The sequence below is a fragment of the Plecotus auritus genome, assembly GCF_963455305.1.
Source record: "Plecotus auritus genome assembly, chromosome: 11".
Classification (NCBI taxonomy): domain Eukaryota; kingdom Metazoa; phylum Chordata; class Mammalia; order Chiroptera; family Vespertilionidae; genus Plecotus; species Plecotus auritus.
In genome coordinates, this window is record NC_137777.1 from 2,036,342 (window position 1) to 2,056,064 (window position 19,723).

The 19,723-nt window shown below is 62.1% G+C and overlaps 1 protein-coding gene across 1 annotated transcript in view; it reads left to right on the forward strand.

Moving 5' to 3' along the window:
- TRAPPC9 (trafficking protein particle complex subunit 9) overlaps positions 1 to 19,723 on the forward strand; it is a 171,600-nt gene that overhangs the window by 130,000 nt on the left and 21,877 nt on the right. The window contains 1 exon segment of the mRNA XM_080646835.1: positions 1,109 to 1,199. Coding sequence (XP_080502961.1) covers positions 1,109 to 1,199 — 91 coding nt within the window.

Genomic DNA, 19,723 nt, shown 5'->3' on the forward strand with positions numbered 1-19,723 from the left:
TACCCCTGTGGGCCTCCCCCACGGTGACTAAAACGGGGTGTCCCGACTAAGACGGGGTGTCCTCGCTGAGAGGTGGCCTGAGAAGGGGAGGGACACAGCCACAGATGGAGCTGGCCAATGACACGTGTCCCCCGCAGGCCTACGAGCTGTGGTGGCTGGGGCCAGTCTCAGCGCTGCGTCCCGGCCACCTCGAGAGCGTCCCAGGCTCGGAGGTGAGTCTCGGCGCAGGGCCAAGTGTGCAGCCGTAATAATACCAGCTCGGCGCACAGCCCGCGTGTAACGAGGCGGGGAGCGTTTCACGGGGAAAAGTCTTCCTAGGGAGAGAGTTATCGTTGGGAGGAACACTGGTAGGGTGCTGTGGTAGTCGGTCCCTGTGGCATCTGAGGCCACAGAAATGATGGCCGTGTTCCTGAGGGGAGGGGAGACGGTGCGGGGGAGAATGAGAGAGTGGGGTTACACTCACTCCCCGTGAGCCTGTGAAGGCGTGCTGCTCTTCAGCCCATTTTACAGATGGTGAAACTGAGACCCAGTGGTGGTGCCAGGATGGAAAGCTAGGCCAGGAGCCCCCACACCCCCTGCTCAGCTGCCACGTGGCACTAAGAGGAGGGAGCGCAGAGCCATAGGGGCTTCATTTCCTCAGGGCCCCCGCACCGCCCCGGGTCCCAGCCTCGGCCCCGTCCTAGTCTGCCTGCCGCTGATGAGCTCCATGGTGAGGCCACACCAGAGCCCATCTGTCGTATCCGTGTGATGACAGCACGAGGCAGAGCTCACACAGGAAGCCAGCGGGGAAGCACACGTGTCGGAAGCGCCCCTGGCGGGTGTTTATGGAGGAAGACACCCCATTTCTGCGTCCCCAGCGAGGACAGCTGGAGGTCACGGTGACCGCACTGGCCTTCCTCACCCGGCTGTGGGTTCCTTGGCCGCGTCTGCGGTCAGAGGGAGAGGGCTATGTCCCACATGCTCAGTGGGTCCTGGGTGGTCGGAGGAGGGCACATCTCTGCGTATCTGCAGGTGGTTTCCTGTCTGGGGGTGTGTCCAGAACCTTCTGGCGCTACCCCTCCCGTCCCAGGACCCAGCGGGAGCCGCGTTTTCCTTGACCGAGGCTCACCCCTCGCTGAAGCGCACGGGCGAGGCCAGCGTGGAGGGCGTCCTGAACCAGCTGGCCCTGGAGCACCTGCAGCTGGCCCCCCTGCAGTGGGGTGAGTACACCCCGCCCGCGCCTCGCCCTCGCCCGCTGCGGGGCCGCCCTCGGCTGAGGTCACCGTGGGAACCTGGGGGGGTGGGGGGACTCACCATGCCGCCAGGCTGGTGTCTGTGTCTCACCTGAGTGTCCTCGCAGCCAGACCTGTGGTCAAACCCCCGGTGTGGGGTGCGCTTGGTGCCCCTCGGTTCCAGGTGCTGCGTGCGGAGTCCCCATCCTCCTCGGGGAGGTGGGGGAACAGGTGTGTCACCTCCTCCCCTCCCGAAGGAGCTCGGCAGCTTTCCGCGGGGCCAGCGGGGAAGAGCGTGTATCTGGCGAGCACCTAGACCCCCTCGCGCTCAGCCCCCGGGGGCCGCACTGGGACCGCGTGCCAGATGCTGTGTCTGGTGCCCTGGCCATCGGCCGCCCGGGCCCGTCAGCGCGGCCGTAGCCCTCGGTGAGCGAAGTGTCTTGTTGGAGTGAGAGGCTTTCCCGGCTGACCCGGCGATCTGTCGGGACGAACAGGAACCAGGCATCTCGGGGCGCGGAGGGCACGGCGTGGGTGCGCAGCAGCCGCGGGGCTCAGTCCTGGCTCTGCTGCATCGGCTGCTGTGACGTCCGTCCGGGGCAGGCGGTCCAGCTTGCTGAGCCTGTTTCTCCTCTGTCGACCGGGGATGCTGAGGCACCAGGTCCTCCTGAGGTGGAAGATGTGGCCCGACCCCACCGTGCCCTCCCTCCCAGAGGTGGGGGTGGGCCCGGGGGGCAGGGCGCTGGAATCGTTGTGGAGAGGGGCAAGTAGAGATGCTGGAGGGGGCCTGGGACTGTAAGTGCCTCCGGAGGGCAAGGCAGGCGGGCAGGGCTGCGGTGGCTGGACTGTGGGGTGCAGGACGGCCCCACGCCATGGGGGCGCTCCCGACGCTCCTGCCTCAGTCCTGCACCGGGAAGGCTGCCCCTCCAGGTGGGAGGACAGGCAAGGGGGCTCCGCAGGGCCAGCATGCTCTCTGATGGCGGTTCTGAGGGCTGTTCCCAGTTGTTTCCATAGATACCAGGTACAGGAGACGAATGGGCTAAGCGATCTTTGCTCTGCTCTGAAAGCCCGCCGCTGGGCCTCCCCCTGCCTTCCGCGGCTGTAACGCGTCTCCTCCGAGCTTCTCAGGTGCATCAGGGACTGCTCTGCGCTCCTTTTCCTTGACATCCATCCTGTGAAGACAACGTAGGGGTGACCTGCGTTTTGGAGAGGGTATTTTCAGTACGTGTTCCCCAAATAGCCACCGGGAAGCTTGCCCCCGCGAGCCTGGGTCCCGAGCTGTGTGTGTGGGCGGCGCTCCTGGGCATGAGGGAATGCCCATTTCAGAGGCAGTGACCACGGGGATGGCGTGTGTGGTGGCACCCCACTGCCCTACTTCAGGGAGAATGGCACACCTACACTTCTGGGGAGCAAGACACGGTGGCCAACTTCTCCACGCAGTTTGTGCAACCCGTTCAAGTCTGTGAGGTCGTCATGGTCACGCATTTCTTACAAATTAGGGACCAGACTCGGGGGTTCATGTTGCTTGAGGTTACATGGAGCTGGTAGATTCTCTGATTGATGGGTTTACCCATTTGTTCAGTGAAGAGCTGTCTATCCACTCTGCACCTTCGCTTGTTCCGGTCTTTGCCGTCGTAAACATTGTTGCCACAATTATCCCCGCCCACAGCCAGTCCTTCAACAATGAATCAAGTGGGAAGATAATTACTTTAAACTTAGCAATCTCTTAAAAAAATCTTCTGTTTTTTTTAAAATATATTTTATTGATTTCTTACAGAGAGGAAGGGAGAGGGATAGAGAGTTAGAAACATCGATGAGAGAGAAACATCAATCAGCTGCCTCCTGCACACCCCCCACTGGGGATATGCCCGCAACCAAGGTACATGCCCTTGGCTGGAATCGAACCTGGGACCCCTGAGTCCCCAGGCCGACGCTCTATCCACTGAGCCAAACCGGTTAGGGCAAAATCTTCTGGTTTTTAAAGATATAAATATATATATATATAAACACATATATATATGTATATAATTTTTTTAAAATTATTTCAGAGAGAAAGAGAGAGAGAGAGAGAGAGAGAGAAGGAGAGAGAGAGAGAGAGAGAGAGAAACATCCATGATGAGAGTCATGGATCGGCTGCCTCCTGCTTGCCCCACACTGGGGATCGAGCCCGCAACCCGGGCATGTGCCCTGACCGGGAATCGAATCGTGACCTCCTGGTTCATGGGTCGATGCTCAACCACTGAGCCACACTGGCTGGGCAAAATCTGTTTTTGTACCATATCTGAGTTTCCTCGTCTAGAAATGTATTTTTAACGTGCTCCCGTATTTCCTCCTCTCACTCTCCTGACTCCTGTTTGTCTGGGTTTCGTGAGGCCTGAGAGCACGGCACGGGCCCCCCTTTCTGTTCCCCCCAGAAGGGATCGTGTGAGTGTGCACGGACTGCAGGAGGTGGGGTTTATTTCCGAACCGCTTTAGAGGAAGCGGCCGGCCTGCTGCCCCTTCATCCCGATCTTCTCCTGTGCCTTTGCCACCATCGAGGACAGCGTCTGGCATAGCGACACACAGCTGTCGGGCCAGGGAGTCGGCACCAGGGCCAGCAGCTAACCTCTGGACCCACTCAGGCGGCACCAGCTCCCAACAGTGTCTTTGACACCCAAAACCCCCAGCCTCGTGCAGGTCACTTGTCGCGTTCCGTCACGTGTCCGGTCTCCTGGGTCTGAACACTCCTGCGCCCCGGCTTTCTGTTCTTTCAGACAGCCCACCAGCTACTGCGAGAATGTCGCTCGGTCCGCGCGTGGGTCCTGGGCCCTGGCGATTCGGTTCCGTGCACGTGTCGGTGCCAGCGACGCTGCGTCCTCGGCACGTGTCTCGGGTGTCCCCGGGGCAGGGGCCCATGGTCAGGGACGGTCCTTGTGGTCCTGTGATTAAGGTGGAGCAGCCAGTGTCCACTCTAAAGTTCCCCTTGGCGACGTGGTGAGCAGCGGGTGTTCTGGGGGAAAGCGCTTTGCAGCCATGTAGCCATGCGCCTCCTCCACTCCCCTTCGTCCACTTCCTCATGTTTGAGTGCTTCTCAGTTCCTATCGCATGTGGAGGGCTGAAATGTTACTATTTCTATTTATTTTGATGCTCAGATTGTGTCAGGTTCAGCCAGTGGGAGCTCCTTCAAGCTGCCTCCCTGCCCCCGACGCGTCCCCTCGCTCTGTGAGCCCTTCCTCACTCTGGTACAGGATGCTCTAGCCTCACCTTGCACCCCTGCCGCCACCCATCTCCCGGGGGTGTCGGTCCCTTTAGTGAAGACTGGTCTTCGGCAGCCAGGATCCAGGCGGGAGGGAGGCCCTTGCTGTTGGGGAGCTGTTCCTCCCACACCATCTCAGAGGCCTGGCCAGGAAGTAGACACACACTTGTAAACATGAACACCCCCAACACCTCTGTCCTCCTATGGATACTGACAGCCACGGTCGCCTACCCACCGCTAACTCCAGCCGACACCACAGGAGCGTCCCGGGCCTCGCTGTGCTCCCATCCGGCTGAGGCGGCGTTCATGACCTGCCATGCAGGCACTGATTAGTCCAGGGGTAGGCAAACTTTTTGACTCGAGGGCCACAATGGGTTCTTAAACTGGACCGGAGGGCCGGAACAAAAGCATGGATGGAGTGTTTGTGTGAACTAATATAAATTCAAAGTAAAGGAGCGGAGGGGAGAGCAAGAGAACCCTCCGCTCTTTCGGCTCCGCGGGCCGGATAGAACAGCCGAACGGGCCAGATCCGGCCCGTGGGCCGTAGTTTGCCCACGGCTGGATTAGTCAGTTAGTCCCCCCAGGTGCCAACCGCTGTCCCCACCGGCACTCCCCGCTCCAGGATCTCAGCCCCTCTCCAAGGTGCTGGCATCCTGCACTGGTGGCTCTGTTGGGCAGGTATCCCCCCAACCTCCCTGTCCACCCTGTCACCCACGCAGTGGCCTCAGAACTGAATTGCCCAGGAAGCAAAGGGGCCCCTGGGCTGCCCCACCTACCCCCGCTGGCCTCTCGCCCCTCCACCGTGCTCCCCAGCTCTGCCTGGGCTCTTCCCACACACATGCTGCTGTGTTCTCCGGAGCCTGGGCCCCGGCCGGGCTCAGGTCCGTCCCTTGCAGCTTGCTGGCCTCGTGGGGCAGCACTGGCGTTGCGCCCGCTCTGGGTGTGTAGGGGCACAGGCTACGGGCAGGACCGTCTCTGCCTGGTGCAGCATCGCTCACTCGGGGTCACCCTTTCGGGTGCAGAACCTGCGGCCACTGCTTGAAGGAAGCACTCACGTGCTGCCTCCTGAAGCCGCGGCCGGCTGTCACCCACACGCCCCTTCTATTTCTGGAGCCTGCGCTCCACGCAGACATTCGCGTACTCGGTAAGCAGCAGCAAGCGCGCTGACGAAGTGTCTCTGTGGGTCATTAGGACAGTGAGCAGCGCTGGTGGCTGCTTCTAAAAATGGAAACGAGGTGGGCTGGGAGCTGGCAGAGGAGCGGGGGAGGCTGCCTGTGCCGTGAGCCGGCCTCCAGCAAGCCATGGGGTCGCACAGCCACGTGGGGGCATCTGGACTCAGGCCAGTGCCACCTCCTGAGCGTTGCCAGGGCCAGGCACGGGGGGTGAAGGGACAGGAGGCGCCTCCGCTCCAGCCGGGAGCAGCTCCAGGCCCCTGGCTTGGTGTGGGCGTCTCAGACGCGACGAGGTGGGGATGCTCGGAGTGCCGGTCTGGCGGACCGCTGACCAGGAGAATTCCTGGAGGCAGCCGCGTGTGAGGCTGAGAGCAGGGGCGGGACTTCAATGTGCAGAGCAGGGCAAGGCTTCTAGATGGAGACGGCGGATGAGCCGACGCGGGAGGTGGGCCCGCGGGAATGTGCGCCTGCGTGAGTGTGGGGTGGAGTGTGCGGCGGTGCTGCTGTGCCCAGTGTGCCCGGCCTTGGCAGACCCGGGTCTCCGCCTTGCTCGCTGGCTCTCGTTTGGGCAAAACCACTGTTGCTCCTCAAATGTTCATCGCACTCTCCTGAGGTCAGGCTCCTGCGGGTGCAGACAGGAAGGAGCCGACACCTGGGAGTGGGGCCCCACACATCCCCCACCACGGAGTTGCCCGTCTAGAAACGCCTGGCAGCAGCGGCAGAGAGAAGCAACCAACTGCAAAGCACCCGCCCATCTGGGGGAGGCGGGGCTTCCCCCCCCCACCCCCGCCCCCGGCCCCCGGCGCTCACCGCAGGCGCGAGGTTGGGCCAGAGCAGGACCTGCAGGCTTCACGCGGGGTCTGGCCCCTGCTGCCTGGTCCTTATGTGGGTCAGGAGTGGAGCGGAAGCCGCATGTTTGAGGACCTGGTTGGACCTCAGTGGGGCAGTGCCGAGTGTTGGCGACGCCATTGTCCTGGGAAGTGGTCGGATCTGAGGCCCAGGGAAGTGGAGGGACGTGGCGAGATGCTGGAGCTGGGCGTCAGCCCCCCGCCCGCCACCCCCGGGCCACGCGGCCGCAGCTCAGGGTTCTGAGCAGGAGCCTGACCCCGCTGTGGGAGCGCACGGAGCTGCTCTCCCCATGGCGGCTCCGTGCCGCACTCAGGATCCTCCGCCTGCTTCGCGGATTGGTTTGCCCTTGGATCTGGCCTGGCTCCAAAGGTAGGCAGGTGGCCTGACAGTCTCACGGGCGTGCTGTGGAGGAGGCGAGCCCCACTTCTCGGAGACCTGGACAGACGATCTATACATGTAAAAGGCGAAGGGACCGACCGCCCACCCGCCCGTCCGACCGGTACCTATGACGAGCACTGGCGATTTAAAAATACGTCGACTCCCGCATGCGCGATACATATAAAGCTTTCACTGGCGCCAATAGCACGTGTGTTTTCATTTTATAATACTATATCACATATACTACTAGTAGCCCGATGCTCGAATTCATGCACATTGAAAGGAAATTAATTAGAATATTTTAATATTTTAATATTGCCGTTTGCCCTTTCTATATAATAGAAGTGTCAACCACATTCATGATTGACAATGACAGATCGAAACACACGCATGTGATTGGTGCCAGCGAGAGCTTTGTATGTACTGCGTGTGTGCGAGTCAACTTAGTCTTATAGATATAGAATAAACTTGCTTAATTAGTCATGCTTTCTGATGTAGCTAAACTTTTTCCAGCCCAGTGAAGCACCCCAACTTCTCTTTCAGGTAATTGTCAGCAACACAGCAGTAAATATCAACACGAAGCAGATTATTATTGTAGATCATGCAGGGAGAGCAAAGGGTAAAATATTTAACTGCAGCAGTGTTTGACTATATTCTGCACAGTGAGAAAACCTGAAGTCATTTTCAAGGTCCACCATTTCTTACTTCTTTTCAGTTCGGTCAAGTTTCTAAGCTTTCTAAATCTCCGTTTTCTGGCTAATGAAAAGAAAATAGGATTCCACTGAGTCTCCTATCTGCCTACTCCAGGACTTCTGTGAGGATCAAATGAGATGAGGCACAGGAAAATGCTTCACAGACATTTGGTTAAAGTGTAAAATGTTTGCACCTGGCTGTAAAGCAAATCGTGTTCCTGGGCTGAAGGAACTCCTAGGAGGCTAGTTGCTAGGGAGAGGAAGCTGGGTGTTGCTACGTGACATCATTACCCAGATGGACACTTAGCATATTAGCCTTTTCTGTATATAGATTTTGACATGTCATTTTTTGCAGTAACGTAATTACTGCATGAATCTTGCTTGTAATTAATTTCCTTTCGTTGTGTACTAATCCGCGCACTGAGCCACTAGTGGTTTAATTGATGTGCTTGCCTTGGAACACCACGCAGCGCGTGCACGGATGATTGATGGCCTAATGGGAGGAGCCAGTGCTCATCTGGGGGCTGGGCTGCCGCAAGGGCGGGCAGAGGCCAGTGGGCCCGCCCCCCAGGGCTCCACAGCACCCCCTCTGCTGAGGTTGTGAGACCCACCACTGCCCACAGGGCTTTGTGAGCTCGGACCAGGTGGGAGGAAAGAGGGGTACATTAGGGCAGCATTCATTGGGGTCTCACCGTGAGCCTGCTCTGGGCTGAACCTCCTTATGAGGGAGCTGCTGCGATCGCTGGGACCCTGTCGCCCACTGAGGCTCAGAGGGTTCGGGTCCTTCCCCACAGCCGCACAGCTGGGAGGGCGAGGAGCTGGGTGAGTCTGGGTGCCTGTCCAGGCGGCCCTTTATTGGGGACACTATGTCACGGGCTCCCACGCATACTCCTGCCCCGACACGGAGGGCAAGGGCACTGTGAGCACCCCCACCCCCAAGCAAAGCAGGGAGGACCCCAACCCGGCCTTGACCCTGTGCCAAGCTCCTTTCCAGAGCTACAAGCATCGTGAATGGTGACCCCTATCATCCGAGGTCCCGGAACCACGCCGCCCTGTGGATTCTGACTCAGAGACAGTGGGGTGGCTTCAGTCCTTGATGTTCCAGAGTCGGGGGACGGGGGGCGGGCAGGGAGCAGAGAACATGCTCAGGGCTGGAGCCCTCAGCCTGCAGATCGGAGCTCAGGAGCCCGGAGGGCCCTGCCAGGGCTGGGCAGCTGGTGGGGGGGTGACTCTCCTGCAGCGCGCAGGGCCACGCGCGAGCTGAGGCGGGCCTTGCCCTGCTTTCGTTGTCTGTTCCGATGACCCTGTAGCAGGACCGTTTGCCCCGAGAATAAGACAGAACAAAATGCCATGATAAACAAGCCCCCGAGTGATGCTCACATTGGCATATTTATTAGGTAATTATATGCATTTGTGATAGGCATATGTGTATACATAATAATTACCTATGATTACAATAATTATATGTGATGCATGTAACATAAAAATATTAAACATTTACATAGTCACTTACAAAGAGAAGTAACAAAACCCCAACGGAACACTTTGCCTCGTCTTTAAAGTCATCCCCATTGCCCTCGGCTCTGCCACTGGCACCTGTCCCTAAGGGATTCCCGCCCCAGGCCCTGCCCCGGGTCCCCAGAGCGAGCCCATCAAGCCGAGTCCCGCCCCCTGCTCCTGACCCCGGGCTGGACCCCTGATCCCAGTGCCCGGCCATGGCAGACCCGGAAGGAGGCAGGCGCAGCCTCATGGCAGCCTGCCTTCCGAAGCCTAGAGCTGAACCGCCCCTCAGGGCACCGGGCAGGGCTGCTCACCTGCTCCCTTGCTCGCCTGTCTTCCGCTCAGCAGGCGTTCGAGAGCTCTGCCCTGCATGTGGGACCTCGGATGACCGGGGTCTGTGCCTGTCCCCGTCTCTGTGAGGCAGACTGATGGCATCACTGAGAGACCACAGGACGCCCTGGCTCAGGGCACCTGCCCTTCCCGGAGTGCGCGAGGTCGGAGGTGCCTCCCAGTGACTGTACTCTAACCTCGCCACCTCCCGCTCCTGACCCCACGAGGACCGGGCTGCACACCCGGTTCTTGCCGCTGGGACGGTATTGACGGGGGCCGAGCCTGGGGAACCCTGGCTGGCCAGGCTGAGCTAGGCGGGCTGGGGGTCAGAGACCTTCCCCAGATTGCAAGTGGCGCGCCCCCGTGCTGACGGGACAGGAGCCGTGTACCGCCAGGCCTCGGCGTCCCTTCGGAACCATCCACGAGAAGCCCAGACTCAAAACCACCTGGGCAGGACGGCGGGGAGCATGTTTCTGGGCTGGGAAGAGCGCACAGCCGGGTCAGCAGGTGCAAGGCGCTCAGACGTGGGCGTGGCCAGGACGTGAGGAAGGCAGTTTGTCCACCTCCCAGGAACCCTCCGGTGCTCAGCGCCCTCTCCAGAGTCCCCGAGTTCCTGAAGGTTGTCCCCTCTGTTGTCCAGTTGAGGCTGATGGACTCAGTGCTCTGTAACCGAGAATGACCCTAACTTCCTAATGACGCTCCACGTTCCCCTGGGATTAGAATGCTTCTTGGAACACAATGACGATGCAGAACCAGAGGAGAGAGAGCGAGAAGAGGCGACACCTGCTTCTGTTTCGTCCTGGATCCTGCGGCCCTTCCCCCAAGGCCACTGCTGACACCAGAGCAGGTGGGGCCGGCAGGGGCCCCCGATGGCCCACGCTCCACCATGGCACCTGATCTCCTGGGACGGGATCAGCACCGGATGCCCTGGTCCTACATTGTCCGTTTCCCATTTGCCCTGTGCTCCTGCGGTGGCCCCTGAGCGTGCTCTGGGAGGTCCCAGGAGACCTCCCCTCCCCGTGTCCTAGACCAGCGGGGAGCAAAGAGTGCCATCCAGGAGCAGCCTTGCCTAAGAACCACCAGAGGCGTGTTGTCCGAGGTGGGGCCGGTGTGCTCTGCAGTCCCCTCCCCGAACCTTATGAAGCCTTCTCTGTGGTTCCAGTCCACGTCGGATGTCTGCGGGTACCCCGTCTGGAGCAGCCCTGCCTCCCGCTGACACCCGTCTCGTTGGGACAGCCTGCAGTGGGGCCGAAGCTGCAGCCCCAGAACTGGGGTGCAGGCCCCAAGGCAGAGCGGCTGGAGGCGAAGCCAGCAGCCAGGATGTGTTTGGTCTGGAGCATGGGCTCAGCTTGTTTGAAACCCTCTCACTCACCTAAGTATATAGGGTTCTATTTCAGGGCGAGAGACCTACACACACACGCGCGTGTGCACATGTTTCTATGGCGAGAGCTGCAGCTGTCCGCGAGCGTGTCCATGCAGAGAGAGGGCCCGCTTTGGGCTGGCGCACACCCGGGTCTTGCCTGTCTGCATATGCAGCGGGATGCAGAGTCCACAGCGTATCTCGCAGCAGCTTGGAAGCAGCTCCTTCCAGGTGGTTGACTCCAGGTGACCCACCACCTGAGACTTTAGAGCAAGTTGCCCCGGGCAGGACGCCCCAGGCCGCCAGGAGCACTGTTCGTCAGCCATGAATTAGCCATGAGATGTGATGCCGGCCAGCCTGCCGCGTTCCCCTCCCCCTGCGCAGAGCTCCCGGCTGTGTGGACACCCAGGCTGGGGAGGGGCTCAGAGAGGCCACACTCGTTCTCGCACTTCCGGAGGCTGGACTCCCAGAGTCTTGGCGTCGCAGGCCCTGCTCCCTCCAAGGCTCTAGGACCGGATCCCTCTGGTGTCTTCCAGTCCCTGCCCGCTCCCAGCGGTCCCCGGCGGTCCGTGGCTTGTGGCCACGCACTGCTCTCCACACCTCCCACTTCACAGGCTTGGAGAGGCCCAGGGTCCCCCGGCTGGTGGCTGGTCAGTGCTTCCCAAGACCCCAGGCAGTTCCCAGAAACCAGCCACCGCTGCTGCCACGCAGTGGTCGCCTCTGTCAAAGGCGCCCCAGCTTCGGAGGGCCGCCCCCAGCCGCCCAGGTGCGCAGTCCCTGCTGGCGGGGAGGGACGCGGGCAGCACCGGGCGGCAGCTTTGCGGTCCTTCCTGAATGGCGCGCTTCCCTAAGCAAGCCTGGTCTCTGCGCTCCGCTCTGGTGGGCCGGGCTGAGAGCGAGGGTCATTGCGGGCTCACCGTGACTCATTCGTTTGTGTTGGGACCCGGCCGCCTTGCAACAGCAGGGCCCCAGGGACCCCCGTCAGCCAGCAGCACCCGCAGCTCCGGGCCCTCAGGCGTTCCTGGGAGCCACGTGGGTTGTCACGTCGGTCACTGAGAATCAGCCTGCCCGGTGCCCAGCGCCATGACTACCTCGTCTCCTCAGCGATAATCAGCGTTTGTGCAGTCGGTCACTCAGCAAATATTTATCTGGTGCTGTTTGCCGAGCCCTGGACGGCAGCACGGCCTGCCGCCGGCCCAGCCCTCCGGGAAGGGCGGCCGGGCCCATCTCCAGCCCTTGCAGGCGCCTCGGTGTGTGTGTCTCTCTCTCTCTCTCTCTCTCTCTCTCCCTCTCTCTCTCTCTCTCTCTCTCTCTCTCTCTCTTTTTCTCTGGGCTCAGGCGGCCCAGACCAGCCGAAAGTTGTCTTCACCTTGTTTTTGATGAGAAATGGCAACCAGCTGAGTGGCGGGCCTGCGGCTGCAACGCGTAGACCGTCAGCGCAGACGGGGCAGGCGGCCTGGGGGCTGGTCCTGGCGCGCTCCGTCCTCACCACGTGCCCTGTGGGAGGGGACCGTGTGGGGCGGGTGTAGGGGACCTGCCCATGCCCAGCCGGGTCAGAACCAGAACCCCGCCCTCCGCGGTTGGAGAAGGGAGGGCGACTTTTCTCCAGGGCGCTTTCCTGGTGGAAACCCCGTGTATCCAAACAGTAAATACAGTTTGTCCAGCCACTGGCGCGATGAGGCCGGTCCCCGGCCGGGACTCGGGTGGGCTCCGTTGTTCAGCATCGCGGACATCGCTGCCTCTGCTTCCTGTCACGCCGCTGCGGGCTTTCTAGGGAAACTTGCTTTTTGAAGTCTCCAGTTCCCCCCCTCACGTCTCAGCAGACCAGCCAGGCTTGGAGTCTCTTCATTTCACTCCGACAGCTCTTATCAATCTTCCCCTTAATTAAAGAAAGCAGACTTGGCACCGGCGTCTCTTATCGGCTGCCAGCTGGGCGCCATCGGCTCACAGCGGCACCATGGCCTTTCCCGCGCTGTCCACTGAGCTCCCCAGGGTTATTAGTCAGGGTGTTCCGTGGACGTAAGGTAGATAAATGAACGGATGGGAGGGCGAGGGCGGGAGGGCAAGAGGGATAGGGAGGGAGGGAGGGAGGGAGGAAGAGAGAGAGAGAGCAAGCGAGAGCAATGCCCCTGGCTGCAGGGGAGCGATGGCGATAAGATCACAGAGCCGTGGAGGGGAGGAGCTGGGAGGGACCTTCAGGGTGCTCAGCTCAGTAGCTTTCCGAGTTGATTACTCACATGCAGTGTATTTGCAGCCCTCCGTCTAACCAGGGGTGGGCAAACTTTTTGACTCGAGGGCCACCATGGGTTCTTAAACTGTACCAGAGGGCCGGAACAAAAGCATGGATGGAGTGTTTGTGTGAACTAATATAAATTCAAAGTAAAGGAGCGGAGGGGAGAGCAAGAGAACCGGATAGAACAGCCGGATCCGGCCCGAGGGCCGTAGTTTGCCCACGGCTGGCTAAGCAAATGAGAAGCAGCTCTGCTCCACCTGTAGGGTGTGGAGCCAGAGGAGCTGGTAGGGAGGTGAAGACCAGTGCTCTGGGCTGAGGCTCGAAGGCGGGAGAGAGGCCTGGGCCGGGCTGGGAGGCCCCAGGAGAGAGGTCCGAGCTGGGATGGGGGGCCCCAGCACGCCTTGCCCACCAGGTCGGAGGAGAATTCTGAGGAAACCAAGGCAAATGGCCCCTGCTATCGGCAGAATCTTGAAGGCTAGGAAGTCAGTCGGGGAAGGGAGCTTTCAGCGTCAGGAGGGCCCTCTGCCCAGGGTTCACAGGCCGCCACCCGAGTGTTTGTCCGGCGGAGTTCCGGCCTGGAGGTTCCGGGAAAAGTCTGCTCTCAGCTCATTCTCCTGTGGGAGGCATGAGGTCCCATTTCCACGCACCTCCTCTAGGAGGCCGGGTGCCGTGCACTGCCCGCCGCCTCCCCAGGCTGGCACCTGCCCGGTAAATACCCAGGCCTGTGGACGTGGGGGAGGGAGACCCCGGAGGCACTCGGCTTTGCAGCGCAGTCCGCCTCGGTGTCTCGGAGCTGCAGCTGCTCTCAGACGCTCTTGGCTTTCGAGGCCCCGGGGAGCTGCTCCCCAGAATCCTCCGCAGGCACGTGTCCCCAGGCCTGTCCCCAGAACACCTGGCTGAACACAAACAGACCAGGACACCCCATTTCCTGGCGGCGGACATGACCTTTCCCTGAGAAGCTGTTGTGGACATCAAATGGCCATTTTTATATTATTGGGAATGTTAATTGATCCCTTAGGGATGGGGCAGAGATTCTTGGGTTTGAGCTTCCGATCTGGGAGGTCTGAGGCCCAGCCGCTGCCCCAGTCCTGCAGCTCGGCCGGTGGCCCACGTGCACCCAGCCAGCGCCCGGGGCCCCTCTGCAGCACGGTCCCGAGTGACAGCGCACCCATCGCCCCCCGTCCCCTTCCGCCTGCCCCTCCGGCATTCTCAGCTCCGGGTCAGCCCACCCAGCACGTCCCGCCGCCCACGAGCAGCACTCACCGTCCCAGCTGCCCTCCGGCCACCTGTGCCCGTTCCGTCCCTGTCGCTGACACTACAGGAGCGAACTGCTGAGGGTGCCTTGCGACCGGACTCCTGCATTCCGTCCCAGGACCACCTTCCCACAGCGCGAGAATCCGAGACCGGAAGTCGGCTGGTGGTTGTCAGGGGAGGGCGGGGAGGTGACTGCCTTTGGGGACGGGTTTCTTTGTGCCCCCCCCCCCGCCGTCACTGTTTATCCCCTCCATGCCTCCTCCACTCCCCCCTCACCCCACTGCTGTCCAGGGCCGGTTCTGCGGGGGATGGAGAGGTTCTGAAACTAAATAGTGGCGCTGGCTGCACACTGTGAAGTCACTGAAAACCGCTGAGTTGTGCACCTTAAATGCATGTATCGTGTGGCACGTGAAGCTTATCTCGGGAAATGCGTTGAGAAATAATCATTACAAATAAAGTCAGGGGAGACGCACCCCTACCTCCGCCGCCCTCGGGCGCTGACCGTAGCTGAGCTCACACTCCCGCGTCATGCCATCCTCTGTGTGACTGGTGCGCCCACCTGCGGGCACCTGCCGCGTGGGGCCTGCCCTCCACCTGCTTGTGGGGCGGATTCCCACGTAGGCCCAGCCACGGGAGGGGAGCCCCCCTGCGGGGTGACCAGCCTGTGCGCTTGCAACCAAACGGAACTCCCTGGCCGCAGGCAGAGAGGGACGGCAGAACCCGATGGGCGCATGCCACCCACCTTCGTGCAGCCACTGGTCTCGCTCCGCTAGTCCCCCCGGCACTGTCACCTGCAACGCCTGTCGCCAGGTGTGAAGCGTCAGGCCTGTGCTGTGCACGGTCTCCTCGCAGATGGTCATGGATGTTAAGCAAGGAGACGTTTGTGGGCACCTGGCGGGCAGGGACTGCTGTCTTAGAAGGGACTCAGGATGCCAGCTCCTGTCCCCCCACCCCTGTTACGAGACACACAACTGTGGCCACGGGCGGGGCTGTGGGCGGAGGGCCTCCTGAACTGCTGGCACCCTGCGGCCTCAGCCACGCCGGCTCCTCCTCACGTTGGCTGAGCTTTCTGACCCCATGTCACCTGCTCAGAGCCCAGCCCCCCACGGAGACCCATTCCTTGAGAGAGGGGGGTTCTTCGCGCAGCAGGACGTGGCCTCTGCACGGCCTTCCTTGGGGGGTCCCCCCCTGCCTGCCAAGGACAAGTGGGGGCTGCCTTTCAGCTGTGTCCCGAGGAGACTGAGCGGGTCACCCCCAGGACGGCTGAGCCCAGCATCTGAGTGACCCCCAGGACCCCCATAGTGCAGAGCTGGCTCTGAGCACCCCGATGCCCAGGGCTCTGCTCGTGGGCTGACTTCTGTGGCAATCACCGTGGGCTGCGTGACAGGGAGTGTCCTGGGCAGGCCCCTCCCCGAGCCCTTCTCCCACTTGTGCCGAGGGCGTCGGGCTGAAGCCTGGCCGGCCGCTGCCTCCGTGTTGGGTTGGCTCAGTCACCGGTCACCACGGGCTAATGACCCGGCACCGCCTGCGCACGGGGCCTGCTCCCCGCCGTGCCATTTGGAGGATCGATCCCGGGTGGTAATTGGCTCGCGCCTGGCTGGTTTCCGTTCTAAAGGTCTGCCTCCCACCTCGGTCGCTGGGCCCAGCCGCGTGATGATCTCGCTCACTCCCGGCACTTTAATTGGGTGCTGCGGGTTCCGGGTAGCGGAGCCTGTGAGATAATTGAAAAGGATGCTTTCAGATGCTGACCGACGGCTGTAAGTGCTCATCCAGGGCCCACTCACTGATGACTTCACCCTCCCCGCCCACCGGCCTGCGGCTGTGATTACAGGCCCTCCCAGCCGCCTTGCCTGGAAATGAAGCCGATGCAGCCGCGGGCGGCCCAGGGGAAGCTGTTCGGATCATGGACGGGGCAGCTCGAGCTGGGGGGCCTGGCGTCCCATGGCCACTCCTCCACCTTCCGGGCGGAGTTTGGGATCTCTGTGTCTTGCGGAGGGGCCCACGGAAGGGAAGGAGGCACAGACAGCCCACATCCCCAGCGTCCAGAGGCCCCGGGCTGGGGGGTGCTCTCGGGGCCACGCAGCGGAGCCAGAGGTGCCATCGAGGGCTCGTCACAAGCCACGGAGCCCTCAGTCCCGGAGCGGAGTCAGTGTTGTCATTGTTCCCGCCTCCGCCTGGCAGACTGGCTGGGAGACAGGCCCGTCCTGGGGTTGGACCCCTCAGGCCGGACAGGCCCTGGAGTGCAGCCCCGGTCCTCGGCCTGCTGCCTCTCCGCACCCCAGCCCTGCAGGAGTCCCCGGCACCCTGCGCTGGGGCGGAGACCAGGGCTCCCGCGTGCTGGCTCCAGTCTGTGCGCCCGCCCTGCTCCCTGCTGGAGGGCAGAGCAGCCCTGCTGGTGTCACTGGTCCTCAGGTCACCGCTGGGGGCACCGAGGCGGGCGAGGAGGGCTCTGAATTTGATTAGCGGAGCGGGGCTCCTGGGCGCCAGCCAGCAGAGCCCTTGGGCTCCTGGCTCAAACAGGACTGAAGTTCTCTGGGGAAAACGGGCTGTGCTGGGGCTAATCACAGGCATGACAGCCGCTAATTAGTAACAGCTTCAGCCCTGGTGTCCTTGCCGTGTGTCCCGATGCAGCGATTGCGCGGCGAGCTGTCCACAGATGCCCCGAAAACACCTGCTGTCCCCACTGGGAGCAACACGCCCCGTGTTCCCGGGGGGCCAGGCCTCAAGCAGCCATTACCGAGGGGGCTGGTCCCACCCAAGGGGCTGCCTGCCACGGGGAGATGGCTCGGGAGAGGGCGGAGTGGCTGTGAGCCCCTGACCACATTGCCGACGTCGGGTGCTCCCCAGGAGGCTGTTGGTGACATGGGTGTGCTGGCCCCGAGCTGCGAGCTCACCAGCGAGGCCACCTCTGTGTCCCCTCCACCTGCCTCCCTGGGGGGCCGGGTCAAAGGTGTGCTTATCTTCCATCCCAGCCCAGGAGACCCGTGAGCAGCAGGGACGGCCAGCAGAGGGCGGTCTGGTGCCCGGGCTGCAGGGCCGTCACCCCCATCCCCACTGGCCCCCACTGGCCCCCACCAGCTGGGTGAGCTGGGTTCACCCTGACTCTCCCTCCCGCCCTGTCCGGACCACCGACCGCACACGGGCACCAGAGCCCTGCCCAGCAGGCCCGTTTCCAGGTTACCGGCGATGACGGGCACGAGGTGCAGCGCTCTCGGAGCTGACCGAGGCGTGCGGCCCTCCCGTGTCAGGGCGGCTCAGCTGGGCTGAGGTTATGTCGCCCGGGGCACTAGGTCAAGTCTAAGCAGGCGCGGGAAGGCGGGCGCGGAAGGCGGGTGCGGGAAGGCAGGCCTGGGAAGGGGAGCGGGAAGGCCAAGTGATCGGCGTGCTTGTGTGGACTGGGCAGCACGCACGCCCCAGCCGCCCCCTCGGGTCCCGGTCACGGTTGGTAACCCCCTGGTGCGTGCATCGTGGTGCTCAGGAGGCGTCCCGTCTCAGGACCAGGCGTGTGCGGGGCCTCGGGAAGAAAGCAGGGCTCCTCGCTTGGACTCGCTTCCAGGCCGCTCTGGTCTGACCTGCAGCGCGGGGCGGGGCTGGGACCAGCACACGGGGGGCTGGGAAGGCAGGGGGCACTTTGTGGGTTGATGGGCTCCAACACGCGATGGGCTGACCTTGTGCAGGGCCAGGTGAGCGTGGGCACAGGTGAGCGTGGGCACAGGTGAGCGTGGGCGTGGGCCTAGAGCTCTTTCCTCTCAGGGTGTGTGTGAAACTGCCCTGTCTCCTCCTGTTCCTCCCCCACCTCCCTGGGAAGAAGGTTCTTTTCCTGGGGAAAGGCGGTGAGGATGGAGCCCAGGCGGGGCCCCGCCCAGGACAAAGCGTCCACAGCCACCGCCCCTGCACGTGGGTGGCTGCCGGGACCTGTGGGCGGGGCTGGCATAGCGTTTCCAAAGCCCCGGACTCCTGTCCTCACCGATGGGCTGGGTTTGGGCTGGGAGAGGCCCTCGCCCTCTCTGAGCCTCGGTCTGCGAGGGAGGGAGGGAGCGAGGGAGGGAGGGAGGGAGGGAGCGAGGGAGGGAGGGAGGGAGGGAGGGAGGGAGGGAGGGCGGGCTTGTGTAAAGCAGGTGCCCGAGGCCAGGCGGGCCGGAGCCTTACCAGGTGGGACCACATCGCCGGGGGATGATCTGGGCCCAGGACTGCGGACTGCCCGCGGCCACGAGCCCGCTGGTGTTGGCAGCGGGAAGGTCCGAGCTGGACTCCCAGCTCCCCCAGCAGCCGTCTTCGCCCTGATGGTTAACGGTTTTGACAGGCCCGGCTATTTTTAGAAACCCGTTCCCACTCCTTTTCCCTGTGGGAGAAGAACGCAGTTACATTTTAAATTAACCCACCACCTGCCCTCCTCTGGTGCGCACCAGCCACGGGCCACCCGGGCGTGAGGTGAGCGGGAGGGCGGAGGGGCGGGCAGGGTGTCCGTGGGGGGCTGCCCTGCCGCATTCGGGCTCTGGGAGGGCCACGGGCATCTGTGATCTGGGGCCAACGCTGTGGTCACCACGTGGTTCTCAGCACAAGCTCATGGGGCCAGGGGCCAGGGGTCAGGGGTCAGGGGTCAGGGGTCGGGGCGGGGGGGCCCGGTTGGAATTAGGCTGCCTGGTCCAAGTCCAGTGCCCTCTGGACCCGTTGGGTCCGGGAATGGTTGGCAGCAAAGGAGTGCCCCGGACCCCATGGAGGGAGGGTGAGGGCCCAGGGGGTCCGCTCACTACCGAGCCTTCCCAAGCTCCTTTGCACCCCAGTTTATTGGGGAGAGGCAGTGTCAGGTTCTCACCCGCATTGCTGGAGACCTGGAGGCCCCGCCCTGTCACCTAAGAGTGAAGAGTCTGGATGTGTTTGCTCATTCACCCCAGTGCCACGTGCCATCCGTTTCCTTGGCCCGAGGGGAGGAAAGCACTGGGGCTTTTGCGTGAAATGTGGTGTCCGTGGGTGCAGAGCTGCCCGCGGCCACGCCGAGGGAGTGCCCGCCTCTTCCTGGCTGGCTGAGCGTTTTATCGGAAGCGAATGTGGCCTCATGGCAGCTGCTTTTCCCGCATCTACTGAGATGACCACACGCGGTGGTTTTTGTTTGTTAATTTCTTACCACGGTGAGCGACATGGCTGATTTCAAATGCTGAGCCGCCTTGGCGTTCCTGGGGTAACTTCAGTCGGTGGCGACGTGTCACCCTTTCTGTACATGTTGGATTCCGTTTCCTCAAGAAGTTTCGTTAGAGTATTTTCCTTTGTGTTTGTGAGGGATGCTTGTCTGGAGTTGTGACCACCCCTCGGCACAGGCCTCAGGGTGACGACGCCTAGAAGGAGTGGGGACGTGATTTTCTGGAAGCTTCTCTGTGGAATCGGGATCACTTCTTTCCCACGTGTTTGGTAGGGCTCCCTGGGGCGGGAACCGGGGCCCAGCGTTGCCTTTGTGAGAAGGATGTTGACTACAGTTCAGTTCCTTAGTCGATAGAGAATATCCCGAGTCTCTCTT